Below are 27,828 nucleotides of genomic sequence, written 5' to 3' on the forward strand. Positions count from 1 at the left end.
TACATATCTCTCAAATGATTGCTACCTGACATCCTCCCCCACATCTGAATAGAGATGAGTTTGAGATATGATACTATTAACATGTCAAAAACATTTCCAAAAAAAGTTCATTTCCCATATGGTCCTTTAAGATGACCATCTCAACAACTGACTGTGTGAATATTTTGATGACAACTAGATGTTTTCTATTATACTTCAAATTTTAAAACACCATGGCTTAAGAGCAAGATAAGGTTAGTCAAGAAGTAACCAAAAAAAAAATTTTTTTTAAGCAACTCCTATAAGTGAGGTTAAAAAAAAGGTTTTTTTTTTTTTTTTAATTCAATGTCTAGGGCCGAGGTTTCCCCCAAACCTAGTCTACCTGGCATTAGAAAATTCTATACTTTCAATGTTTTAGAAAATTAGCTAATATTTTACAATGTCAGTCTTAGAGAGAATTATAAACCAGGAAGGAGATTTATTAGTGCAATGGCCCAAAGAAAATAAATCCCTAGGGATGATACATTAGCATATGTCATAAATTGCTAATGGTTTTTTTTTAAAAATCACATTCCAACTCAATTGGATAAAACCATTGTGGTTTTGGTACTGGAAAGTTGTTGTACAAATCAATATAATTCTTTGGAAATAAGTTTCTCTCTTTTGTAGATACGTGAATATAGAATATTTCTGTTGTTTAGTTCTATCTCTAGGCACATTCAAGTCCAGTTTCTTCCAGAAAAGCACATGCAACTCATTAACACAGAATAACAACAAATTCCCTCCTGAAAAAATGCAGCAACAGCTCTACCTAAGTAATGACAACTAAAATCAGATCCTGTTCAAGAAGCAAGGTTAAAAAGACTACTCAAATCAATACCTCTGTTAAAAAATGATATATACTTCAATTATCTTAGGCTTATTCTTTTTAAAAGACACATTTATTTGCTACCTTATTACAAGATAGGATGATTTATTCAAAATACAAATTTTCCTAGAGGAATCATTTAGACTTTCACCAAAACCTACAGGCCTATGCTCTGAAACCAAAATGAAGCCAACTTTCAGTGGAAAATTATGTTGGAGAAATTACCTTAGTAATGACATGGTACAGTGCAGGGGTGCACTACCTGATATCAGAGGATGTGGGTACAGATCTCACCTCTGACATTTACCATCTGTGTGATTTTTGAGTAAATCACTTTACCTCCCCGAGACCATTCCCTCATTTTACAGATAAGGAGTTTGGATTTAATGTTCTCAGAGGTTCCTCCTACTTCTAATATAATAATCCTATACTCCAAGGTATTGCAAGAATCCATTACCAGATGCATATCCTTGTGTTGTACAAATGTTTTATTTATGTATTTATTCTTACTATTCCTGATAGAAATTCTTGTAAATTGAATATTTAAGAAAGTTTACCACTTCAGAACTTTGTTCAGTAGACGGCACTAGACATCACCTACCCCTTTCCTAACAGCTATCCTCATTAGGAAGAGCATTATACTACCCTATACCTCAGTAACACCTGCGGGAATCCCACAGGACCATCAGCTTCTACTGCTTTCAAGGCTGTTTCTTTTAGTTGTTCTTCCTAATTGTGACTTTCCACTGCTGTCACTCTAGCTGTCACTGACACTTCTCACTCCACACTCCATCCCACTCCTACTCTCTGAAATTTTATTTCCTTTTTAATTTGCTGTTAAGAATCCGCTACAATATGAGAAAATACACCACCAAATCTATCAGAACTGTCATCTAAAATATGAGCAAATCAACTTTAATGAATGGCTTTTGAGGGGCTCTGAACAAAATGCACAAATCTAACAATGGTTTTGGCTGCTCAGACACCCTCATTTCTAGTATTAGACTCCTGAGTTTCCTCTTTCTAGTCTATTTCTTCCTACTTAAAAAATTCCAAGTCTCCAAGGAAAAGAGACAATACTGAAATTTAAACTATTTCAGGAAGCTGAGTTTTCTGGCAAGTCCATAACAACAGAATCTGAACATTTGTCAGAACCTAAAGAATGTTATATTGAATCAGTAATCTTACACGGTCAAAATTGATAAGACAAGAAATCAATAGCTATGTGGCCTTGGGCAATCGATTCCTCTGTCTGGACTTCAATTTTCATATTCATACAAAATGAGAGAATTGGACTATACTCTTGCCAGGGTCCATCCAGCCGACATATGCCTTCATTTCAAATATTTTTATTATATAACTAGCATTAACTTTTTTTTAAAAGGTGAGAGAACTCCCTCTGCTGGACATATATATATATATAATTGCTTTTCAAGATTAAAATGAACTCTACTACAAAGGACACATTAAGAAGAAAAATATATTTTACTAAAAAATGATAGATATAACAATTTAAAATATATCTTGAACCATTCCTCTTTGTTTTCTCCTACTGTATATTTTTCTCCCTTTGTATATCTGTACAATTCCAGGATCTTGTCTAAAAAGGTCAAAGATGTCAAGGTGCTAAAAGGTTCTTTTTAGAGTCCATTGAAATAATCAGTATAGCCATCACAGTCAAAAAGTATATCCTAATTATCCCTCTAAAGGGAAAATTTATTATCTTGGATTAAGAGGCTAAATTGCCCAGCAAACAATTTTGTACAGACTCACTGTGAGTGAATCTGCTGACAGTCAGCTAACAACTGGAACTTTGCACAGAGATTCTGAAGTAGAAACTGGTTTCCCTGATGCCGTTTCAGCTCCATACCTAGGTGCCTGCTATACTTGCTCACAAGGATTGCTGGTGCTAGCTCCTACTGCTTTGCTTGAAGCCTGAGCTTCTGATGTTCGCGGAGTCTGTTTTGGAACCCGGATAGGGACATAAATGTTTGAAGCACTGTGCTCTTTAAGATATTCTCCTCCTTTTTCTTCATAATCTTTCCTGGTTATCCAGCCTTCTTCACGATTCATATGTTCTAGGGCCCAATCTCGAGCTCCATACCAGGCATCCAATACAGGATTAGAAGCAACCTGGACCTAAAATAGAAAAACATTCAATGTGAAAACTTCATTAATTAGGATTCCATCAGTGTGGAATCTGACACAGTAAGTTTCATAATAATGCAGCTTATTATATATAACCAGATATATCACAAATAATGTCCCATGAAACTAACAACTATACAGTAAAACCTTGATTTAAAAAAAGAAAAAACAATCTCTCTCTCCCTCCCTCTTTTCTATATGTATACACACACACAGAAACACATACACATACCCCTCTTACACCAATATTATAAAAGGAATCCACTTTTGAAATAAATTTGGACCGTATCTGAGGTGAAATTTATCTTAGCAAATTCTATGCAAATTACTAGAACAAAATAATAACCAAAGCTCATGCTTACAGTATTTATGGCAACAGTTCTCAAACTTTTTGGTTTCAGGATCCCTTTTATACTCTTAAAAAATACAGATGACCCCAAAGAACTTTTGTTAATGTGGATTCCATTTACTGATCTTAACCATATTATTAATTAAAACTGATGACATTTTAATATATTAAATTATTTTAAAATAACAATAAACCCACTATATTTTAATATAAATATATCTTGTGAAAAATAGCTTTCTCAAACAAAAAAAAGTTAGCAAGAAGAGTAGTACTATTTTATATATATTTACAAATCTCTTTCATGCCTGGCTTAATTATAAATTAGTTATAGTCTCATCTACTTCAGCATTCAATCTAATGGGATATATTATTTTGGATGAAGTACAGGAAGAAAATTCAACCTCACACAGACATATAGCTAGAAAAGTGAAGAGTATTTTACTAAGCAAATGTTACTATTACTATGAAAATAGTTCTGACTTCATGCACTTCTAAAAGACTTTTGTGGAGTCAGAGATTCATAGGACCACACTTTGAGAACTGCTAACTAGGGAACAGAGTTTCAAAATACAGGAATACAAGGTTTGCCATATTATCAATCCCATATCCCATGTAGCTCTCAGTATTCTAATTAATGTCATCATACATTTGCACACAAGAAATATCCCAAATGAGTGAGAAATCCGAGAAGACATGAAATGATGCAGAGTGAAGTAAATAGAAGCAGGAGTACACCTGATACTATAATACCAACACTATAATAAATGAACAATTCTGAAAGATTTAAGAACTCTTAATTCACACTAACATCAATCAGAGGACCAATGATGAAGAATGCTTCCTCCTTCATGATAGAGGAGATAACAAGCAGGAAAAACCACATAATTTTGCATGTGACCAATGTAAGAATTTGTTTTGCTTTGATTATATGTTTTTGATACTGGGGTTTTGTATTTTTCCTCTTTCCCAAACTACAAGTGAGGAATGAAAATAAAAAGAAGAATAATTGCGAATTGAAAAAAATTAAAAAGTAATTTTTAAAAAGATGAATAGCTCCTACCAGATTAAGCTCACTTTTTTTTTTAAACAGGGTTATTATTACATTGATAATTCAGGGGTATTTTATGACAAGTTGATCCAGATTTCAGCAATATATTTGACACAGTCTACCCTGAAATGGAGAGGTGTGAGTTAAAAAATAGGGCAATTAAGCAAATTCATCTGTAAAATGGGGATATATTTGTACTGATCTTATAGAATTACTGTGAAGATTAAGTGAGATAACGTATAAAGAGCTTTGCAAGCCTTAAACTGCTACAGAAAAGACACACACACACACACACACACACACACACACACACACACACATACAAATCTATGTTTCCACAAAAAGAAAAGGTACCAATGGCACTGTGCCTACAAAACTCTTCTTTAGTTACTTCTCCCTAGGGTGATCAGATAAAGTTAGGAACAATGAAAATTGAGGAAAGCATCAAAAGGCAATGATTTGATTTCATCTTTATGCACCTAATATAAAACTTTCTTTCTCACTAAAGTTTTTTATTTTCAAAACATATGCATAGACAATCTCCAACATTCACCCCTGCAAAACCCTGTGCTCCAACTTTTTTTCCCTCCTTTCGCCCTACCCTTTCCCTCAGACAGCAAATTTCCAATATATTAGTATAAAATTTTCTATAGTTTAAAGTTTTAGGTGTAGTTTTTTTAAATTATTATTACAGAGACACATGTATATACTAATGATGACACTAGATTAAGAATCATTATAGCTGGATTCTAGTGCTAGTTCTGATTTCAACAGATATATTCAGGAGAAAAAAATTAGGCCATCTCAATTCTCCTAGTTTTACTGGGCCAACCACATGTCCCTGCCTGTTTCTTCTTTCCACATGAATTCCAAACCCACCAGTCCCAGATGCCTAAGTTCAGCCAAGATTTTGATAATGGTAGTCACAGAAATTTCAGAAAAGGAAGGCAAAGATAATTTAGGCATGAGTGAAATAGTTGGGTATAAAATAACATTTAAAAATGCATTTGTAAAAGTTATTTATGTATACATATGTACAGATATATTTTCCCCATTCAACCCTTAAGAGAATGTGGCAGATGAAGCAATTATTAAATCTGGCCATTCAGCAATAAAGAATCACACAGAATAACATACTAGAGTAGGAATATAACAAAGAGAACAAATTCAAATAAGATATCAACTGACAAGAATTGTGTTGGTATAACACTGACAACAGCAATATGTTTATAATAATACTTATATACTCATAGGAAAAACTCATCAAATCTTCAAAAAAAGTAGAGTTCTTAAAAATCAAAATCAATGAGCAACGAGTTTTTCAACATAACTACAATAATGCAGGCTCAAAAATATATTTTAACCATGTAATCTATACCTGAAAAGAAGATTGGAAGGGTCTCATTTCAAGCAATTCTTTCTCAATCCTGGATTTCATTCCAGGATACATCACATTTCCACCAGTGAGGAAAACATTTTGGACAAGGGCTTCTTGTACTTCTTTAGGATACCTAAAAACAAAGAGTGTGTTAATTCAGAAGTTCAAATACAATTCCTCCTAAATATCTGAACACATTGATGTTCATACAATGCTAAAATAACAGAATGAAAAGTGAAAAATTTTACCACTCATGTTTCATATACCTTGACTAAAACAATTTTCACCAATCAGATACTTTCATCTATCCTTACTTGGAACCGTGTGGAGAATGTAAAATCCTTGAGAACAGGGATTGTCTCATTCTTTGTGCTTGTATTCCAGTGCCTGACACATAACAAACACAAGCTTATTGACTAATGATACCTTGAGTCTCACTGCAAAGTCATTTCATTCAATATTTGAGGGCCTACCATGTGTTAGATACTAAATCAATTAATACAATTAGAAAAGGAGGACTGCTAAAGTATTAATGTCATTAATGAACTACAATTTTGTTGCAGTCATAAAGCAGAGTTTTAGATAAACTAAACCTATATAAGGAGTACTTTGTTACTGTTATGCCAAAATGATTTCATTAAAATGCTGTCCCCTATTATGCTCTAGTTAGTTTCTTTTCTTTTTTTTTAATATATTAAATTTAAAACAGAAAAAAATTCAGAGTAGACTTGACTATTCATGTTAATAGACTACTAAGGATAGTGCCTATATTGCCATTAAAGCTTTCCATATCTGTGTTCCCTTCCTTTTCCAATCCCAGATAATTTTTTTCCTAAAATCTTCATATTACAATTCATTTAATTTTTTAAGAAGCCAAACAAATTATAAATGCATAAAAGATGTGAAAAATGTTTAAAAATACTCATGACCCATCATTGCACACTATAAAATGCTCATAATTTTCTCAATTAAGTTGCAGATTTCTAAATTCAAACTCCCCTACATCCCTTCACATCCAATGTGTTTTTCTTCAAGACTTTAACATTTCAAAGAATAAGGCCTCTCATAAACATCAAGAATTAAACATCTGAATAATATACACATTCCCAAATACAACACAGAGTATTAGCTATACTTTAACCTACTTCTTTATTCCCACAACTATTCCAAATTATTCCTAGGGGCTTCTAGACAGAGCCTATACAGTGTACAGCATGATAAATTGGCTGTGCACTTTAAAGATTTCAAAAATATTTTATATTTAAAATAAAATTTCAATAAAATCTTAAGACAAATATGCTCATATCTAAAATCAATGTTTCAACAAAATGTTTAATAAGCTACAATCCGTCAACATTAAAAGTTTAAAAAATATATCATCTACTGTCATCATAAAAAATGAGACATATGAATTGTACTGCATGTGGAAATGGTCTTGGATGTGAAACCAGAAGAAATGGATTTAAGTCCTGACTCTGTTCTTTACTTCCTGTGCAACTTTAAACAAATTATAACATCTCTGGACTTAAATTTCCTCATTTGTAAAAATTAGGGGATGAGACCAAATGATTTCAGAGGTTTTTTATATATATATTTTTAATCAGATTTAAATTTGAGCTGCCTTAAGTACTTCAAATTTTTATTGTGATTTCAACCACTATTCTGCAATTATTTCTTTGTTGTTTTTTTAGTCATTTCGATCATATCTGAATCTTTATAACCTCATATGGGGGTTTTCTTGGCAAAAACCTAGAGTGGTTTGCCATTTTCTTCTCCATTTAATTTTATAGATGAGGAATTGAGGCAAAGAGAGTTAAGTGACTTATTCAAAGTCGCCAACTATCTCAGACACCCCAAGTGCCTAAGGCTAGATTTGTACTCAGGAAAACAAGTCATCCTGACTCCAGACCCTGTATTCTATCCACCGTGCCACCTAGCTGGCTTGCAATCATTCCTAAAATGTAGCAAATTAATATTTATTAATGCAATAGATGGAAAACTGAGGCACAGAGAAGTTAATACCTATCTTGGCCTTGAAACAAGTAAATGGAATATTAACAATATTCCTCAGATGGAATATTAATAATAATTTTTTCAAGTTTCTGTTTTAATACATCCTCTTTTGTTGTTCTATGACATAAATAGAACCTCTATTAACAAAGAATTTTTATTATAAAATAGTTATTCCTCTAGCCCTAAAGTAAATGTGAACTAGCATGTTACAATAAATGATATTCCTTACATGGTGAAGGAATGGAAGTTCTGATTTATTATTTTTTTAAATAACTTTTTATTGACAGAACCCATGCCAGGGTAATTTTTTACAACATTATCCCTTGCACTCACTTCTGTTCCGATTTTTTCCCCTCCCTCCCTCCACCCCCTTCCCCAGATGGCAAGCAGTCCTATACATGTTAAATATGCCACAGTATATCCTAGATACAAAAGGTAGATAACCCAAGAAGAAAAACAGAAATGCAAATGGTTTAGCTTCATTTCCCAGTGTCCTTTCTTTGGGTGTAGCTGCTTCTGTCCATCATTGATCAATTGAAACTGAGTTAGATCTCTTGGAAGTTCTTATTAATCAAATATTCTGGTTGATAGATTATAATATATAACAATCATTAATATCCCCTTTCAACCACACAGAATACAACAAAATACATTTAATAGCAAAATTACTCAGAATCTAATTTGGTTATCTTTTGACACTTCCAAAGACACTTGAAAATCTCGACAGTAGTCATCATTCCAACGTCACTTCTTACTGACAATGCTCAAAATGCCAGGTAACAAAAATTTTTGACTGACATTGTGACAGATGTCAGATTTTACTATATTTATCTCCATACTACGGAGAAAGTGCAAATCAGCAATGTAAGAAAAAGAGAGAGCAGAGAGAGCTTTGATCTGGTATTTTTCCATCAGTTTCAGGAATGATAAGGTCAAATTCTACCTGGGTTAAAGAGCAGAGAAAGAGGAATAAAGGAGACAGTCATATAGCAGTCAATTTCTCTCGGTATATTTTTTTGGTTTCATTTCAAAAATGCTATTAATTCCCAGGTTGATCCCACCAATGCACAAACCAAAGTAACAAGAGCAAATGAAATTGAAAATGAAAAGCAAATATCTGTTGTTTTGAACATCACATAAGAAAGATTGTTGAACAAAGAACATCGATGAAAAAGTCATCATGAGGTATATTTTAGAAGTTTCCCTTACTTAGATCTATGTTTAACCAAATATATCTTAAAATATAGGCTTCTGGTAAATGGGATATGAAAAGGAAGACAAACAAAAATTGTTATCTCACCTGTCTAAAACATACTGAATAGTTTCTGCTATCCCAGCCTGTTCTTCTCCAATGAGAGATGGCTGGAAAATGATTTCTGGAGCTCGAATTCTTTCTGTACCAAGAAACAGCTGATGATATTCTGCTAAGTTAAACATGGGCTTTAAAAACAAAATGTGACAAAGCATGTTATGATAGATTCCTTTTCCAACTTTTCTTTACCTGAGAAATACTTTCTATATATCTATTACACACAAGGCATCCCATTATCAGGAGTTCAAGAACAAGAATATTCATAAAAGTTAAAGAAAAAGTGAGACTTGAGTTAACTAACCTTTAAAGAAAATAAGATACAGAAACTTGAGGAACAAGGAACATTCAAAATATAACCTGTTAGGAAGCAATTAGAATACTACCAGCAGAATGATTAACTTGAATTATAGCAATGACAGAGGAAATAGAAAGGAAAGAGTATATACAACAGACATTTGAAAGAAGAAATAACAGTAATTACATTCTATGAATCTAAGGAAATAGTAAAACCCAGCATGATTCTTAAATTTTGAGCCTGAATGACTGGAAGAATGGTCTCCACTGAGAGAAAGTGGAAAAACTAGAAACTAGGAAGAGTAAAAGGTTTATCATCATTAATTCATTCAAAAGAACTACTTGGGTAGCAGAGGCTGGTTTTTCACCTTAAGCTTAAGCTCAGGAGTTTTGAGCTGCAATGAGCTAAGCAACTAACTGGACATCCATATTAAATCGGACAACAAAGTGCTGAGTCCTATGGCTGGGGGGTAGAGAAGAAACTAAGATACCTAAAAGGAACAAGCTTTCCTAGTCCGAAATAGAACAGGTCAAAGCTCCTGTGCTTGGGTAAGAGATAGGAAATAGCTTGCTGTTACCAATGTGGCGGTCACTTCTGAATAAGCTGTCTGTGTACTATCAAATTATTGGCTTACTCTAGAGCAGAGATTGTAATCAATGCCAGATTAAAAGATACTCTCTTCTCTAGGGCCAAGATTGGTTACTCTAGTTACTAAGCATAGCTTTATTTTAATCTTCTTTTTATTTACATTACCAAATTGTTGTGTATATTGTTCTCCTAAATCTATTTACTTTACCCTGTGTCATTTCAAAAAGGATTCTCCATATTTCTTTGGAATCTTCATGTTTGTTGTTTGTTTCAGGGCAATATTTGATTTCATTCATAAGGTGAAATCCATTTTGCCATTTTTCAATCACAATGCATGCACTTTGTTTCAGTTTCTCAAAATCTTCTATGTGACTCAAGTTCTGGGGGGAAGGGAAGGCAGAGAGTGGAGGGAGAGAAAGGGAAGACTAAGAGGGGTCTATAGCCCTCACCATTAGGAGAACACTACTGAAGCCTAACACTGCCTGCTATCTGTACCTAACTGGTCCATCTACTTTTATGGTCACAGGCCTGTCTCTAATAGTCTCTAATAACTGTTATGCCATGTCGCTTATACAATTTTTCCTTGATAATATTGTAATACTCTTATGCCCACTATGAACCTCTCTCCCCATTCCCTCTTAAGTGACCCATAGTTATTTATACCTTCTGAATTCAATTCTCCCTGTGCAACAAGAAAACTGTTTGGTTCTGCACACATATATTGTATCTAGGATATACTGCAACCCATTCAACATGTAAAGGACTCTTGCCATCTGGGGGGAAGGGGTGGAGGGAGGGGAAAAAATCGGAACAGAAATGAATGCAAGGGATAATGCTGTAAAAAATTACCCTGGCATGCGTTCTATCAATAAAAAATTATTAAAAAAAAAATTAAGTGATCCATAACTTGAAACTTGCTGCATAAACACTCAGGTCAAATTCTCAAGGGCTTATGATTCTCATTTAGAAAGGATAGTAATGTTCATAAGTTTGAAGCAACCAAACTCCATTATGATGCAGTAGCTTAAGGAAAATAGCATCATCAGGTAGACCTTGTTAATAAGCAATCTTTTCATTTGAGGTCCTGTGTTGTATATTACGACAAATATCTTTGGCAAGCCTTTTATATGTATCACTTGATATAATAATCATCTGGCCAAAATCATTTTGATTGTTAAATTTTTTCAAGGACTCCTGTACAATTTTACTACACATACACACATGTTCTCTCTCTCTCTCTCTCATACTTTTTTGTTTATATTATTTTTTAATCTGGCATTTATTACATTCTCTGCTCTAGAATAAATCAATAATCTGATAGTATACAGACAGCTAATTCAAAAGTGACTATCATATTGGTAATAAGCTATTCCCTATCTGTCAAAGAACAATCATTTCATTTTGTGGAAAGTCATTTGATGCTTATTATCCACATGCTTACCATGAATCCCCATTCTGATTCTCTTTAAGTATTTCTCAAAAATAGAGAAAACATTTTAATATAATTTACAAGTCTTTGGCATCTCCATCTCTTACTCTTGAACCATGTTTTCCAACATTTTTTTTACCATCCTTCTCAAAGACTACTTAGGCATTTAAGTCAACAAATATTAAAATATATATTCATTTAATCTGAAGAGTTCTACCAAGTTCTTCATAGAATTTCTCTAGTTCCTTAAACTGTAAATTACTAGCACTAAAGTTAGTTATCTTTGTGGCAGTCTCTTTGTAAATGCTAATAATGAAGGATGTAATAAGAGCTGACCAATTTCCTATGAAATATCTATTGCCTCAGACACATCAACTTAGATAACTCCTTTATTTGACTCTCCAAGGGAAGTCAGTGAGACATCCTTTCTTAGTGGGAACTTCTTTTTATCATCCAGATTAACTTACAGTAAAAATGCCAAAGATGTCAACTCAGTTTTTTGGTTAATATGATAACTCATAGAACAAGTTAATATTCAAAATACTACAGTTAAATTTTATTTAGAAACAATCTAAAAACTATTTAATGTTTAGCCTTAATTCTCTTTTCCACTAACCTATTACAAATATGGAAACAGAAAAAAGTCATGCAAGACTAAGGGCCATTTCTTGATTGGCTCAGGGAACTAAGGATTCAAACTGTTTAAGAACACTTTCTCAAAGTCTAAGTACACAGCAGTCTGAGAGGGAGAGGGAGGTTTGCCTGGTGGATCACAATGGGTAGCACAAACTATGGGACTCTGCTTAACTGAAAGGTGTCCTCAATGTATAGCCTTAATGAATATCCTTCTCTTACTCTGGCTAAGATTATCTTTTGTTAACTGTTGAATGGTTTCTCATTTTGTTACAGTACTAAATCTAAATTACTAGGGGACTTACATGAGTCAGGCCCAGTCCAGCACAACTGGTACTCAAAGAGTATAAAAGACATCACTTGGAGACAAGTGTGCTTGGAAAAGGAGTAGGATTGGTCACAAAGTAACAAATGGAGAGGCTAAATATTGCACTGCTGCCCACAAAACAAACAAAAGTAAGTCAGAGAAAGTTCTCCATTATAAGGATCTCCACCTATAAAGGATTTATGGGAAGACAGACATGAAGAATAACACGGGATGAGAGCGTACAGATATAATCTTTACTATTAGAAAGTACTACTTTGTACATGTTGATGTAATTATAGATTCATTAAAGTACTGAAAACATATCCCATAAAATGACAATGGTTTAGAGTCAAACCTGCACAGTAGTAACTGGCTTCTCTACTTCAGGTGTTTCCTCAGAAAAAAGAGGTTCAAATTCATTCATACTTTCGACATCTTCTAGAGTTTGTTCAAGCTGCTCCAAGTCAGGTGTCTAAAATGAAAGAGATTCTGTAACTTCTGTGAACAGCAAAGGTGTCAATTATAATTCTGGATGCACTTTTCGTAGTAAGAAATTTAATCCAATCTGAAGGTTTAAAAACTTACATAAAAAATGTGGAAAAACTGCCCAGGCTTATAAAACGATTACACAGTAATGGCTATCATAACAAAGGAATTTCAAGACTAAGAAATATGTCATGAAACTGCCTTGGCTTCAATCTCAGTTTACCTCCTTCATCATTTACATAAATCCTATTCAAAATATTGCTTAAGATCTAACAAATCCCTTTACTTTAAAAAAGACTTCTGTGACCACATTAACATTTCAAGAAATATTTGTGTAAAGGAACCAGTCTGACATAAAAATAATATTGTCTACCAAACAGAAATTTTGTTGCTATTACACCAGGTAAATAAAGTGTGGCAGCTAAATGATTTTTTTTAACCTAATAAGACAAGTTAAAAATTAGTTTTTGTTAATGCATATGATATCTTTTACTGAATTATACCAGTAGCTCAAAAATTAAAAAAAAAAAAAATCCAGCAATGAAATTATTTCAGGGATAGTACTTTAGAATGTAATACTTTCTCCTCTCCTTTAAGAAAAAAAAAATTAGAGCTCCTATTATGAGTAAAGCCCTACACTAGGCACTGTACAGAGTTAGGTTAAAAAGAAACCCTCCTTCTACTAGGAACAAAAATTGTGAGAAAAAGCAAGTAGGTAAGAAAGCATAATCTATATCAATTAGTGGCAAAATCTAGGTGTTTATAGAACTCAATGAAGTCCACAGTTCTTCCATATTATGGAATTCCATATTATTCCATATTCCATATTATGAAGAATTAAGACCACTGAACAGTATGCTTATGGCAGTTTGCTAAACTAATAAAGGTGAAATCTGTTCATGTTATTAAGATATCAATATAATTCAGAAAGATATCTGGAAAAACATAATATGATTACACTTAATATTACAAATTAGGTGACACTTTTTACAGTAATAAAAACTGAAAGAAAGTGATTGTCTATCAATTAGGGACTGACTGAACAAATTATATATGATTGTAATAGAATTTTATTGCTTCATAAAAAATGATGAAAATGAAGAATTCAGAGTAACTCTATGAAATTTATGTGAACTGATGAAAAGTAAAGTAAACAGAAGCATGAGAACAATTTACACAATGACCACAATAATATAAAGGAAAACAACGCTGGGAAACCCCTAATTTTTATTCATCATCAATTATAACTTACAAGCTCTGATTAAACAAGATGGTAATGGACTACAGATGTGTGACAAGTTTTAAGGCATACAATTTATTAATTCATTATATGGGAAAAATCCATTGGGGACAGCTGAGGGGTCAACAGGGGACCCCTTTCCCCCAAAATAGAAAAGAATGCACAATCTTTTCAAAAAAGAAAATGTAAATCTTTTTAAAATGAATCTGTTTATATTTCATACATTGAAAATAATGAAGTTAAAAGAGGATAAAGATGGGTGGAAAGTACTTGAAATTAGGGAGAAGATAGAGAAGCTGATAAGAGAATATTAGATAACAGGAAATTTTCAGAAAAAAAAATCAAAGTTATCAACTGTTCTGTGAAAAAAATGCCCCAAGTCACTACTGATTAGAGAAATGCAAATTAAAAGCTGAATACAGATCAAAACTTAATGTTTCCCTTTGTTTTTCTTGCTTTTTATTTTTGCCACATAGCTAATATGGAAATGTTTTGCATGATTTCATATCTATAACTGACATCACTGCCTATCTTCTCAATGGATGTAGGAGGAGCAGAAAGGAGAGCATTTAGAATGCAATTTTTTTTAAATGTTAAAAATAAATAATAATTTTTTAAAGTACATAACAAAACAAGATGAACAGAAGCAGAAATAGGACCAATATTTTTAGTGGGCTATCTTATAAATCACATGGAAGGAAATAGAGAAAGAGTATGAGAATCAAATCACAAGTCAGGTACAAATACAAATACTGGGGGTAAGCAGAAGGTCAAGTATTAATTAGCTATGCTTCAATATTTCTTATTGTTTAAGCATTTTTCAGTTGTGTTCAACTCTTCCTGACCCCATTTGAAGTGTTCTTGGTAAAGATATTGCAGTGGTTTGCCATTTTCTTCTCCAATTCATTTTACATATCAGGAAATTTAGGTAAAAAGGATTAAGTGATTTGCCCAGGGTCACAGAGCTAATTTTTGAAGTTGGATTTGAGCTCAGGTGTTCCTGACCCAGGACTAGTGCAGTGCACCGCCTAGCTGCCCTTCAATATTTCAAACAATTGCAATTTTAAATAGTCTAGAATGACTTTGTGCCTGAGTGGATGAATGAGTTGTTTGGACAAAAAAATGCCAAGTGCTTTACCTACTGATATAGGGTAAAATAAGAAAAGAAAGGACATTAGTTAATATCAATGTTATGGCTATAGATTATATGTTAGAGTGATCATCTTATTCTTCCATCTTATGAGATGTCCCTGATGTCCTGATCCTATGTATTAAGGAGAGTCCAAGTAACCAATCTCGTCATTATTTGGTTCCAATAATTCTATACATTCTATTAGGAATCGACCCATCGGCACTTTGGGAGATTGAGAAGCCAGAATTCAGTTGGGCAGAATGAAGAAAGACAGAGAAGAAGTGGCAGGCTATCCTGTGGGAGCACTGAAATCAAGATCCAGAAGGCCTCCAGAAAGCTAGCCAAGCTCCAAGTGAAGGAACGAGAAAATAAAGGACCTGGATTTTAACAGCTGGCTACATTTGAGGTTCCATGAACTGGGACTTTCGGCCAAGATGGCAGAGAAGAGGCACCCAGCTGCATAAGCTCCACGTTTTCTCTCAGAATCCAATTAATACTTGACTGGAAAAAACCCCCTACAAATAGTTACCAAGAGAAGAATTCTTGACATTTGCCAGGAAAGGTCTGTTTTTGCTCGAGGGTGGGGAAGGTTTTAGATCAGCTCAAGCTGAGGGCAGGCAGCGGCAGTGAGAGCACAGGAGGCAGCTCACAGCATGCAGACTGTAGGGTGGTGGGGTGTGATCTTAGCGTCTCTGAGAGGAGAGCTTTGCTACAGGATTGGATACTTTGCCCTGACAGCAAGCCAGCAGACTAACAGAGAAGCAAAAAACACAGGGGATGAAGAATACAACCCCAAACAGCTGAGTCTCTGAGGAGCTGGCCATCCCTCTCCCACAGTGTCTCAGCATGCTCTCAGAGTCTCAGAGTGCAGGCACAGCACAGCCATTGCTGTCCTGCTAGTGCTTCGCTGCTGCCTCTCCCCCCTTCCCCCCCACGTCTGTAGAGGAAGCTTGGTAACACCACCCAGCCCAAAAAAGAAAGCAGATCCCTTTGGAGTTTTTTTTTTTCTTTTTTCTTTGCTAGTTTGTCCTTGATTCTTCTCTGACAAAATGAGCAAAAAATTTAAGCAGACCTTAACCAATGACAGCATCTATACGGATAGAAAGCAGACTCTACACCCTGAGGAGACTAAAAACAGACTGTCTCCAGGTGAATCCCCAAAGGAGGAGATCATCTGTTCCTCAGCACAGATGAATCTCATAGAAGAAATTAAAAAGGCTCTCACAAGAGAGCTAGAAGAAAAATGGAAAAAGGAGAGGGAGGCTTAGCAAGAGAGTCTAGAGAAGTTATCTCACTCATTTAAAGACAGAGTGGATAAAGAAATCAAATCCTTGAAAAATAGGATTAGCGAACTGGAAACAGAAAATAGCTCTCTAAAAAATAAAATTGGCGAAATGGAAAAAAAATTTCATAGAACAAAACAACTCACTTTAAAACTCCAAGTGAGTGAAGAAAATACTTCATTGAAAATCAGAATTGAACAAATGGAATTGAATGACTCGAGGAGACAACAAAGATCACTCAAGCAAAACCAAAAAAATCAAACAATGGGAAAAAATGTGAAATACCTTCTTGGAAAGACTTGGAAAATAGATCCAGGAGAGACAATCTGAAAATTATTGGACTCCCAGAAAAATATGATGAAAAAAGAGCCTGAATACTATTTTCCAGGAAATTATCAAAGACAACTGCCCAGAAGTCATAGAAACAGAGGGTAAAATAGATATTGAAAGAATTCATCGATCACCTACTAAAAGGGACCCTAAAATTCAAAACACCAAGAAATATAGTGGCCAAATGCCAGAACCCTCAGATGAAGGAAAAAATACTGCAAGGTTCCATGAACTGCCAAGAAGAAACTGTACTCCTTTCTGCCTCCACTCAGTTTTCTCCAAAGATTTATCCTATCTAGCTTTTCTAGTATTCTAATGACCTCTTTAAATTCTTTCTTATTTATTTTGTGATTTCATTTATCTAGTTCTGAGATAACAAGGTTGAGATCTCCCATTGTTATAGTTTTGCTATCTATTTCTTCTTACAACTCTCTAAAGGAGAAATTATTCTCCTTTAGAAATTTAATGCTACATATATGTATACTATATATATTTATAGCTTTTTATTTACAAGATATATGCATTTTCAGCAATGACCCTTGCAAAACCTTCTATTCCAACTTTTCCCCTCCTTCCCCCCAACCCCTCCCCCAGATGGCAGGTAGACAAATACATGTTAAATATGTTAAAGTATATATTAAAATACAATATATGTAAAAAAAAAAAAAAAAAGGAATTGACCCATTATCATCTTCTTGCTCTGTCACTGGAGACAATAGCAATCATAAGCAAAGAGACAAAGACATGGCTCCTTTGCCAAAAGGGGATTAAACAGAAAAAAATAAAGCTAGTCTTCCCTCTAAGAAGGTGTTAACTTATTCCTATTATTGGGCACCCTTTGACTAGAGAAAGGGCTCAAAAGCAAATTCATTATCTACTTTCCTTGTCCTCTCAGGAGCCCTTCCATTACCTCTGGTTTGGTATCTACAACATCCACTTCAATATTGACTTCTGCCTGGAGAATTTTCTGCTTAGTCTGTTCCACTGACAAACTCAGTTTTTGTATATAAGATTGTAGCTCTTCTGGAGAGTCCATGTTCAATTCTACCAGGGCTTTGTGAAACTGATCCATCTGACCATCTTCTAGAAGTTCCTATGAGATTATTTAGAATTTCAATTAATAAAGATTGATAAGGTATACACTCAGGCAAAAAAATAAAAAAAGACAAGCAGCTTTTAAAAATTCTATGAGTTAGGCAAACAATTAAAAAAAACAAAAACAAATGGAAATGACATCTAGCCCCTTATTTCAAAACACTGAATCTATATTATCCAAGGCACATGTATAAACTCATTCTCAGAGTCAAGAACATGTTATCACCCTCAATAACCACACATAGTATGTACTTCAATACTTCAAGCATCTGTTATTTCACTGGTTTGTATATACTCTCCACTGATATAATCCAAAATCCCTTTGTACATTATTAGATGGTGGAACAAGTTGTTTGGCCAAAAAATTCATCACCTGCTGATCAACCTTCTGGTAATAAGTTCTTGAACAAACCTAACCTCAGATGGCAAACACATAGTGTAATCTGCTGCTGGGCATGATATATAGACTCTGCATATCAGCAAAATTATTTTGTTTGTGATTCAGGTTAATTGTTGATAATGTTATAATGGGGGTGTTGACCTAGTTCCCAATGGGGCTGATACACAATGCCAAAAGTTCTTCAAATAAGTTAATGTAAACTACAATAAAATGCTATAGTGAAACAGAATTTGGGTCTATTTTTGTAGATTCAACCTTAAAGAAATATACATTTAAAAAATTTCCATTAATCCACATAAGTCTCTCTTAATTTTCAATCTCTAGTTCATTATTGAAAGTAAATTTCATGCTCTACTTTTAAAATGAAGATCCACCTATAATTCACCCATGACTTTAAAAATCTCTACTTTTAACCGTGTTCCCCTGACTATGTCTTATGTTTTACTCTGAAAATTAAATGTTGGAAAATAAGTCTTGTTGGTCTAGGCTGGGAAGTTTGAGAGAAGAAGCTCTAGCCTTATTCTGCTATGTTAGAATCCTTACAAAGTGTTAAGTTACTAGAATTGATAGAAACAATGCTAATGTTTACACCTTTGAGAGTTCACACATGAGCTCACACATTAGTTCACAAGTTTGGGAGATGTCAGGATTCAGTATGAGATTCACAAGTTTACACCTCCCACAATCCCACTCTTTCAGAGGAATCGTCAACCTTTGAGTTTACATCTCTAAAAGAGCATAAAAGGAGCTGAGCTCAGTCAGGAGTCAGTTGAAGAGATTGAAAGCCAGAAGTCAGTCAGTTGGGGAGACTGAAAAGCCAGAGACTGCAGTCGGGCAGAACAAAGGATTTGGAAGAGGAGAGGCTGAAGCTGAGGCAGAGGCAAAGGACTAGCAACAAGAGCGCTTGGAACCAAGGAGGAAGATAGGCCTCTAAGAAAACTAACCGGGCTATTTTGAAGGAAAGAATAAAGGATTTAAACTTTTAACACCTGGCTGCATTTGAGGTGATTATTACTTGAAACTGAAACTAAGGCTGCCTCCAGAAGCTCCCCCAGGAAACCTGCTTCCAGAGAACCATCATATTTTAGGAAAGAAGAGAATACCACACTGGGTATACATGCTAAATATTAATGTGCCATTACTTGTACAAAGAGAAGTCTGTCCAGTCGTTCTTGGTCAAGTTGTAGTTTTTCTTCTCGTCGTCGAGCATTAAGTTCCTGAAGCCGCCGCAGCTGCTGCTGCCGTCTCTCTTGCTTCTCTTCAGATGTCAAAGTGCTACCAAGCAGCTTGCTGGAGAAGGGGAGCTGCATCTTATGAACATTATTTTCATAATATTCAGGAGATCTCCACTTCTGCAATTCTTTTTTTTAATTTTAGAAAATTATTAGAGAGAAACATTACTGTGGATGAACACTATATTAAATACAGCAGTACAAACTAAAACATTAGATCAGGAGTCAGAAGAGATAGGTCCTGATCCCAGATATGTCACTAACTAGCTATGTGACTTTGGGTGAGTCACAAACTCTGAGGACCTGAGTTCCCTTAACTGCAAAATTAAATCAAATACCAACTGAAATAACATGTAATAGAAATGAATAGAGCAAAAGGAAACATTTAATCAGGCAAGATTTCCCCACTCTAAACTATCCCCTGTTCAGTAATCTTTCTATAGTGTTGGTCTCACTTTGGAATTCCTCTATTTGATATATTTACCTCCAGAAAATTTAATCTGGATTTTAAAGCCCTCCATAACCTGGCCCTTTTCTTCCTTTCCAGTTCTCTTGTGCCTTACTCTCCACCTATGTACTCTGATTCTGTGACTGCTCTTATCTCCTTACTTTTTTTCAAACAAGACATTCAATGTCCTAACTCAATCTTCAATGGTTTTTTTTCTCATGCCTAGAATACTCCTACTCTTCCTTTCTGCTTTGCTTCCCTAATTTTCTTCAAGTATCAGCTAAAAATCTATTTTCTGCAAGAAGCTTTTCCCAGTCCTCCTTAATGTCTGAGATTATCTCCATTTTGTTCTGTACTGAATATATCACACTTGTACATAGTTGTGTGCATCAGCACCATCCCCCTGATTGTGAGCTCCTTGAGGTAAGGGACATTTTTGTATTTTCCAAGATCTTAGTACAATACTGGCAAATTATAGGTAAGTTTTAAATGTTCATTGACTAGAATTGGTCTCCTTCCTTCCTTCAGTCATTTATTCAACCTATTATGCTAGGCATTTGGAATACACAGAAAAAAATAAAAACAGATCCCATCCTCAAAGAGCTTCCATTCTACTAGAGCATAAAAACAAGTACACAGATAAGTATATACAAAATGAATATAAAGTAATATTGAGGAAAGGTCCTATTAGAAGAGAGAAGTAAACTCTCAGGTATTATTTCTGAGTTGAGTCTGAAGGGATTAACAATTTTAAAAGAACAAGGCAAGGAATGTATAATTCTAAGCATGGAGACAATCAGTTCAAAGGCAGAGATGGGAAATGAAGTGTCATGTCCAGGGAATAGCTTGGCTAGAATTTGGAGTTTGTGAAGTAATGTAATATTCAATAATTCTAGAAATGTAGACTGTCAAATTATAAAGGATTTTAAGTATCAGATGTGTTAATATTTCAATCTTAAGGAAAAAAAGGTAGCTACTTACAGCTCGAATAGGAGAGTGACAGGTTCAGTGACAAAATTTTTACTTAAAGAGAAAGTAAAAGGGCTCAAAGAACATTTCTCCAGTTTCTAGATTATGAAAAGAAATGAAATATTCTTTAAATAAATGGAAGGGTTTAAATATAAAAACAAAAACCAAAGAAGAGTCTTATTCAGTGTCAATAGATTGAAAAGTAGAAGAGAGAATAAAGGACAGAAGAGGAAAAGAAAAAGGACCACTAAATATCTGAAGGAAAATAATTAAGACACATGGAAAGAGCTATTGGTACTATCAAAGAGGAATAACTGTTCAACTTTCATCCTCACAATTATTACCTACTTCTGGTTAGTCATGATTCCATATATGATAATGGCAGAAGGAATTTAGAATGCATTGATGAGGATTATGAAGTCTTAAGCAAAAAGCAAAGGGTGTACATAGTTTTCATTACTGCTACCAATTAAAGATAAGGGATTAAATTTAGATTAGATGATAAGGAAAATCTTCTAAATAATTAAAACTATTCAAAAGGAAAATTCGCTTCCTTCAGAGGTAGTGAGTTCTCTACTTCACTAGAAGCCTTTAATTAAAGAATGTGTAACTAGTCAAGAATTTCAAGGAAATTAATGAAAAATACTGCAAATGAAGATGGCCTAGCTATTCTAGATCTAAAACTATATTATAAAAAATATATATATGGTCACTAAAACCATTTGGTGAAGGCTAAGAAATAAAATAGTTGATCAGTGAAAGAAGTTAGGTTCACAAGACACAATAGACTTTTTTCTTTCTTTTTGATCTGACTTTTCTTGTGCAGCATGATAATTATGTAAATACAAATTAAAGAACTGCACATGTTTAATATATATATTGGATTGCTTGCTCTCTAAGGGAGAGGTGCAAGAAGGTAGGGAGAAAAGGGTGAATGTTGAAAACTATCTTTATATATAATTTGAAAATAAAAAGCTATTATTTTAAAAGAAAAAGAATAAATAACTAGTGCTTATATATCTGGGATCCTCAAACTACGGCCCACGGGCAAGATGCAGCAGTGAGGACATTTATCCTCCTCCCCTGGGGTTATGAAGTTTCTTTATTTAAAGGCCCACAAAACAAAGTTTTTGTTTTTACTACAGTCTGGCCCTCCAACAGTCTGAGGGACAGTGAACTGGCCTCCTATTTAAAAAGTTTGAGAACCCCTCTTATAGATGATGCACAGGATACATAAAGAACTGGAATGGTCCTTTCAGATATCATATTTCTCAAATTCCTCATTTTACAGGTGAAAAATTGAAAACAAAAGAGATTAAGTGATTTCCCCAAGGTCACACAAATAGTATCAAAAGTGGGAGATTCCTATTAAATTAGGTGCTGGATTAGATGGCTTGTATAGTCCCTCTTAATTTATGATTTTATTTAAACAGACTTAATAAAACTACAGAGATAAATCAAGCATGTTTACTAGAGAGAGCTAGTAAAGTATCTTTTATGTTGTTGCTTGTACTACTTATGCAGAGAACAAATTTTGCCCTCAATTAATCTCAACTGCTGATTTCTAAAAATAAACCCACATAGAAATGCTTCTGGCAATTGGAATGCTCTTTCCCTAAGGTTTTTAATAAAGGAAATATTCATTAATGTTGGGTAATTTACATGCATAAAATATAGAAAATAACATCATTATAATTTTCTCTTTTATTATTATTATTATTATTATTTTTGCTGAGGCAATTGAGGTTAAATGACATGTCCACGGTCACACAGCTAAGAAGTTTTAAGTGTCTGAGGCCAGATTTGAACTCAAGTCCTTCTGACTTCAGGGCTGGTGTTCTATCCACTGTGGTACCTAGCTGCAGCTTCTCTTTTATTATTTTATCACATATTAAGATAAGAGTGAAAAAATTACATATTTTAGTACCTACACTTCACTAGAATTTAAGGTTTCTGTACCAAACAATAAAAAAAAAAAAAAAAAAGCAAAAGAATATACCCAATGGCTACGATAAAAAGAAGTTTTCATATAAATATTGTTTAAAATACTCTATAATACTCTCTTTAGTCAAATAATAGTAAGAACTAATACTGATACTTATCACTTTAAAAGAAGTTTCATATATTAGGAAAGTATCCAAAGTAGTCCCTAAATTTCCTCCAAAGGATTCGTAAGAGAAGGCTTCTAACTAAAAGCCCCAAAGCCAACTACAATTCCGAAAAGACCTAAGCAAGTTAAAAAGTTACCTAAAAAAGGTAAACTGGCAAGGATACTTTTAACTGGGAAAATACTACATTTACAGAAATGAGATACAGAGAAGGAACTATACCAATTGTTTAAGCAAATAATTAAATAATTAAAATGTTTAATCAAATAATTAATAGCCTTAGCTCCTAGAAATAAAGAATGCTTTAAAAAAAAAAAAAGGAGAGAAAGAAGGGGTACTTATATTCTTCTATGTTATGTTAAAAAAACAGGAAATAAATCTTAGTGATTAGAATCTCTATTATGCTTTAGGATTCTGATTTTATTATTTTTTTTAAAGTAAGCACTTAAACAAAATTGCCAGAATCCACCTTTGTAACATACAGAAAATAAGCAAGATAGAATAAATCATAAAATCTACAATGAAAAGATTTACATCATTACCTTCCACATAATCTTCAGCTATGTAGCTATGCTCGTGCAAGATTTCCTCCATCCGACTAAGAGTGATGGCTGCTAAATGTCCAGGATATTTCAGTTGGAGAAGACGCTGTAGGTATGCAGCTGCTTGACTTCCTCCAAGATTGATTCTTTTACAGTTTTTGGCATCCAACCTATGGTCCAATCCACAGAAATAACACTGAGCTGTTCAACAACAAGGAATAGAAAAAAAACAATGCATCTTTGGGCAGGGGTAAGCAATTTTAAGACAATAACCCTAAGGTATTATGGGAAGCCTGTAAAAGTCTCAAAGGCTTTCTTAGATCAGCCTTCTACATAAAGTAAAAAAGAGTTATAGAATTTACCTCAGAGATGTTTAACCAAGCCTTTGGACAAACACAACCTATAACATATGAATGAAATCAATTAAATTATTCTACTCTTTCTCCTGGGTTTTCAAATATTCCAAGATAACTCTACTGTCTGTTTTTTTGGTCTTTTCTTTGTGATGTTAACTATTTCTACTATTTCAAGTACTTCATATAATATGATTTCCAGAACCCTCATCATACTGGTTCTTCTTCTCTGCTTATGCCTAATTTAGCTATTCAATGTCTCTCTTAAAATATAGTATCCATAAATGAACACAGTAGTTCTGATATCGTAATCAACATACAGTAGAGTTTACCTATTTCTTCCTTTAATCTCTGCACTATTATTTCTATCACTGCCACTTATATAGATGGCACTTTAAGATTTACAAAGCATTTTATAAACACAATGCATTTGCTCCTCAAGTTTTTTCAACAGTATTTTATTTTCAAATATATGTAAAGATAGTTTTCAACATTCATTTTTATAAAACTTTGTGATCTAAATGTTTTTTCCTCACTCATTTACCTCCCCTCCTCCCAAGACAGTAAGCAATTTGATATAAGGTAAATATGTGCAATCTTCTTAAACATATTTTCATATTTGTCATGTTGTGCAACAAAAATCAGATCAAAAGGGGAAAAAAACCCATGAGAAAGAAATAAAACAAACAAAAAGATGAAAATATTATGTTTCAATCTATATTTAGTCTCCACAGTTCTCTCTGGATATGATTGGCATTTTCCATCCCAAGTCTATTGGAATTGCCTTGAATCACCAAATTGTTGATAACAGCAAAGTCCAATATTGTTTGATACTCACATTTTTGAGGTAAAAAAACTGAGGTGTCTAGGTATCAAGCATCCTTGTCCATAGTCACATGGCCAATATAGAGAGGTGGGGTTTAACCCCAGGTTTCTCAAGACCAACACTCTTTCCATTATCTCACATTGTATCTTAATGAAAGAGACCTAAAAGCTTTTGTTTAAGCAGGTATATGGTGCCATAGAGACATTGGAAGTTATCCAGCCTCAATTCTTTTCCTTTACACCTTTACAAAGAAAGGAACTAAATTAAATTACTTGATCCAAATTAAAAAAACTCACAAGTAGCAAATCTAAAATCTGAATCCAGCTGCTTTGATTCCAAGTACAGTGTTCTTTCCTCTGGACTGTGCTGAAACCCATGAGCTCATTTTAAGTTTATGAGGCACTCAGATGATGAGATGCTACCAAACCAGATCTCCGATGTTTGGGTAAATAATTTTTTTAAAAAACTTACATGCAGGATTTTACAAATAAATGACTAAAAAATAGCACTTATATTGCCATACTAAAAAGAGAATCTTTCAAGAGAAGTTTAGATTAAATTTGTTAAAACCTTCCATTTCAGAAAAATTAAAAATAATTAAAAAAAAACTAAATACACTAAGATTTTTGAGTTTTCCAGAATTACTTTTCTCTAAAGCCTTTTTCATACTTAAGAAAAAAACCCCTGGAAAGATGGGTGATAGGTCAAGGATAAAAAAGCCTTTCTTAGGGAAATGGTTAAGGGAAGTTCCCAGCTCTGATATGGTTCACATCTTTGCTGCCTTGCTTGCCTAAGGAACCACCCCACTCCAGTATGAAAGAAAGAGAGGGAGTTGTTGTGGCTTAGTTGTGTCCAGCTCTTTGTAACGTTATTTGAGGCTTTCTTGACAAAGAAACTGGAATGGTTTTGCCATTTCCTTCTCCAGATCATCTTACAGACAAGCAAGTGAGGCAACAGAGTTAAGTAATTTTCCCAGAGTCACACAGTAAATGTCTGGGGCCACATCTGAGCTGAGGAAGATGAGGCTTCCTGACTGTAGGTCCAGCACTCTATCCAGATGTTTAAAAAACATCTAGCTGCCATTTTTTTGAAAGGAAGTAGTCCCTTTACCTATAAGAGTGAAGGGAGTAGTCTGGGAAGGAATGAGATACAGACTTAGTTACTCCAGAAATTCTAGTACAAACCCACACGGTATTTTATCATATCTTTTCCTTGTTCAAGATGCCTATAAATGTTACCTCCAACTGTTGGGTATGGGGGTGGGAGAAGGTGGGGAGGTTAGAGATTCATTCTAAAGGGCACAGGGGACTATTCTGATAGGAATTCTCTCTAATAAAATTAGAAATGGCTTGGATATAAATTAATGACAAATTAAATAAATTTGTTTCTGGGAGACTGACATGCCCTAACACATTACAGTATTAGTACTAATTATTTTCTACATTTAAAAAATTAGTATCTTACACAGCAGATAGTAAAAAACAAATAATTACCCAGCATGTTGTATCCCTCCACTAGATTGTACTCTTTAAGGATATGGACTATTTTTGCCTTTCTTTGTATCTCTGGAGCTTAGCACAGTGCCTGGCACATAACAGGTACTTAATAAATGCTTGCTGACTTTATTTAAACTCGAATAGAAATAAGAACTATTATTACTAAGATATGACAGTTTGCTCAACACACAGTTATTGCAGATATGTGTAATCCTTGTGAAGCTGAAAGGCATCATATCTTAACCATCTCTATATATTCCCCCATTGCCTAGCATAAAGTTCAATACCAAGCATGTACTTAATACATAAATAATTATTAGTTGAATGAATGAAAAAAATGCTAATGAAATTTGACTGTAATATCATATTGTGCATTAGACATCATTATCTAATTCTTAATGTATAATATGAACATGTCAAGAATTAAAATACTCTTTTCTTTGCACTTCATATAGTGTGAGCTTTGACTGATGATAAGTTTTGCTGAACTTTTCCCACCTTCTCTCTTTATCTTTTTTTAAATAATTGAAATGTCCTCTTATAAATTCTTTTGGTTTGAGATTCTGTATGTTGCAATTGCTGAGGGAATTAAGTGTATGTTATTTTTCAAAAATCTTACTTTTTTTCTTCAAAAAATCTAAAAGGGATTTACTAATTTGTCTTCATTTAAATATGCAAAAGAATTAATATACGTCATCTGCCTTGGTAGGAAAAAACTAATAAATATCTTATAAAGCCAAGAGAAACCAGCAGATTAATTAAAGCTTCTCTACTCTTTAAATAACCTAATCTGTGTCAACTAAAGAATACTGTAAACTCTATATAGTAAATTAAAAACCTAGTTCTAAAGCATGAAAATATTATAATCATAGGATCATCCTATTTTATCACTGAAAGGCTTATATAGTCCAACCCTCTTCATTTTATAAACCATGAAAATAAATGAGATCCAGAAACATTCAATGATCTAGATCGAGTAACAGCATTGAATGAAAGCCTATGTTTCCTGGTTGCCTGATCTAATACTTTTCCTCCTTAAATATTTTATTCATGCATTTTCTTAAAAACTATCAGATACTATTAATGCATTATTGGAGGAGTTATGAAATAATCCAACCATTCTGAAGAGCAATTTTGAACTATGCCTAAAGGGCTATAAAATGTGCATACCCTTTGATCAAGCAGTGTTTCTACTGGGTTTATATCCCAAAGAGATTTTAAAGGAGTGAAAGGGACTTGTATGTGCAAAAATGTTTGTAACAGCTCTTTTTGTAGTGACAACAACTTGGAAATTGAGTGGATGCCCATCAGTTTGGGAATGGCTGAATGGGTTATGGTATAGAAATGCAACAGAATATTATTGTTCTATAAGAAATGATCAGCAGGATGATTTCAGATAGGCCTGGACATACATGAACTGATGCTGAGTGAAGTGAGCAGAACCAAAAGAACATTGTGCACAGTAACAAGATTATATGATGATTAATGGTGATGGACTTGGCTCTTCTCACCAATAAAGTGATTCAAGGTAATTCCAATAG

General features: G+C 33.8%; 1 protein-coding gene across 1 annotated transcript in view; it reads right to left on the reverse strand.

Moving 5' to 3' along the window:
• Positions 1–2,313: 2,313 nt before the first annotated feature.
• Positions 2,314–27,828, reverse strand: part of ACTR5 (actin related protein 5) — a 35,971-nt gene continuing 10,456 nt past the window's right edge. The window contains exons 3-9 of the mRNA XM_051979315.1: positions 23,613–23,782; positions 19,456–19,673; positions 17,729–17,911; positions 12,703–12,819; positions 9,084–9,223; positions 5,771–5,903; positions 2,314–2,986 (exon numbers count right to left, since the gene is read on the reverse strand). Coding sequence (XP_051835275.1) covers positions 2,729–2,986; positions 5,771–5,903; positions 9,084–9,223; positions 12,703–12,819; positions 17,729–17,911; positions 19,456–19,673; positions 23,613–23,782 — 1,219 coding nt within the window. The 3' untranslated portion in view covers positions 2,314–2,728. The remainder of the gene's footprint in view (positions 2,987–5,770; positions 5,904–9,083; positions 9,224–12,702; positions 12,820–17,728; positions 17,912–19,455; positions 19,674–23,612; positions 23,783–27,828) is intronic.

Source organism: Antechinus flavipes, chromosome 2, assembly GCF_016432865.1.
Source record: "Antechinus flavipes isolate AdamAnt ecotype Samford, QLD, Australia chromosome 2, AdamAnt_v2, whole genome shotgun sequence".
NCBI classification, from domain to species: Eukaryota; Metazoa; Chordata; class Mammalia; order Dasyuromorphia; family Dasyuridae; genus Antechinus; species Antechinus flavipes.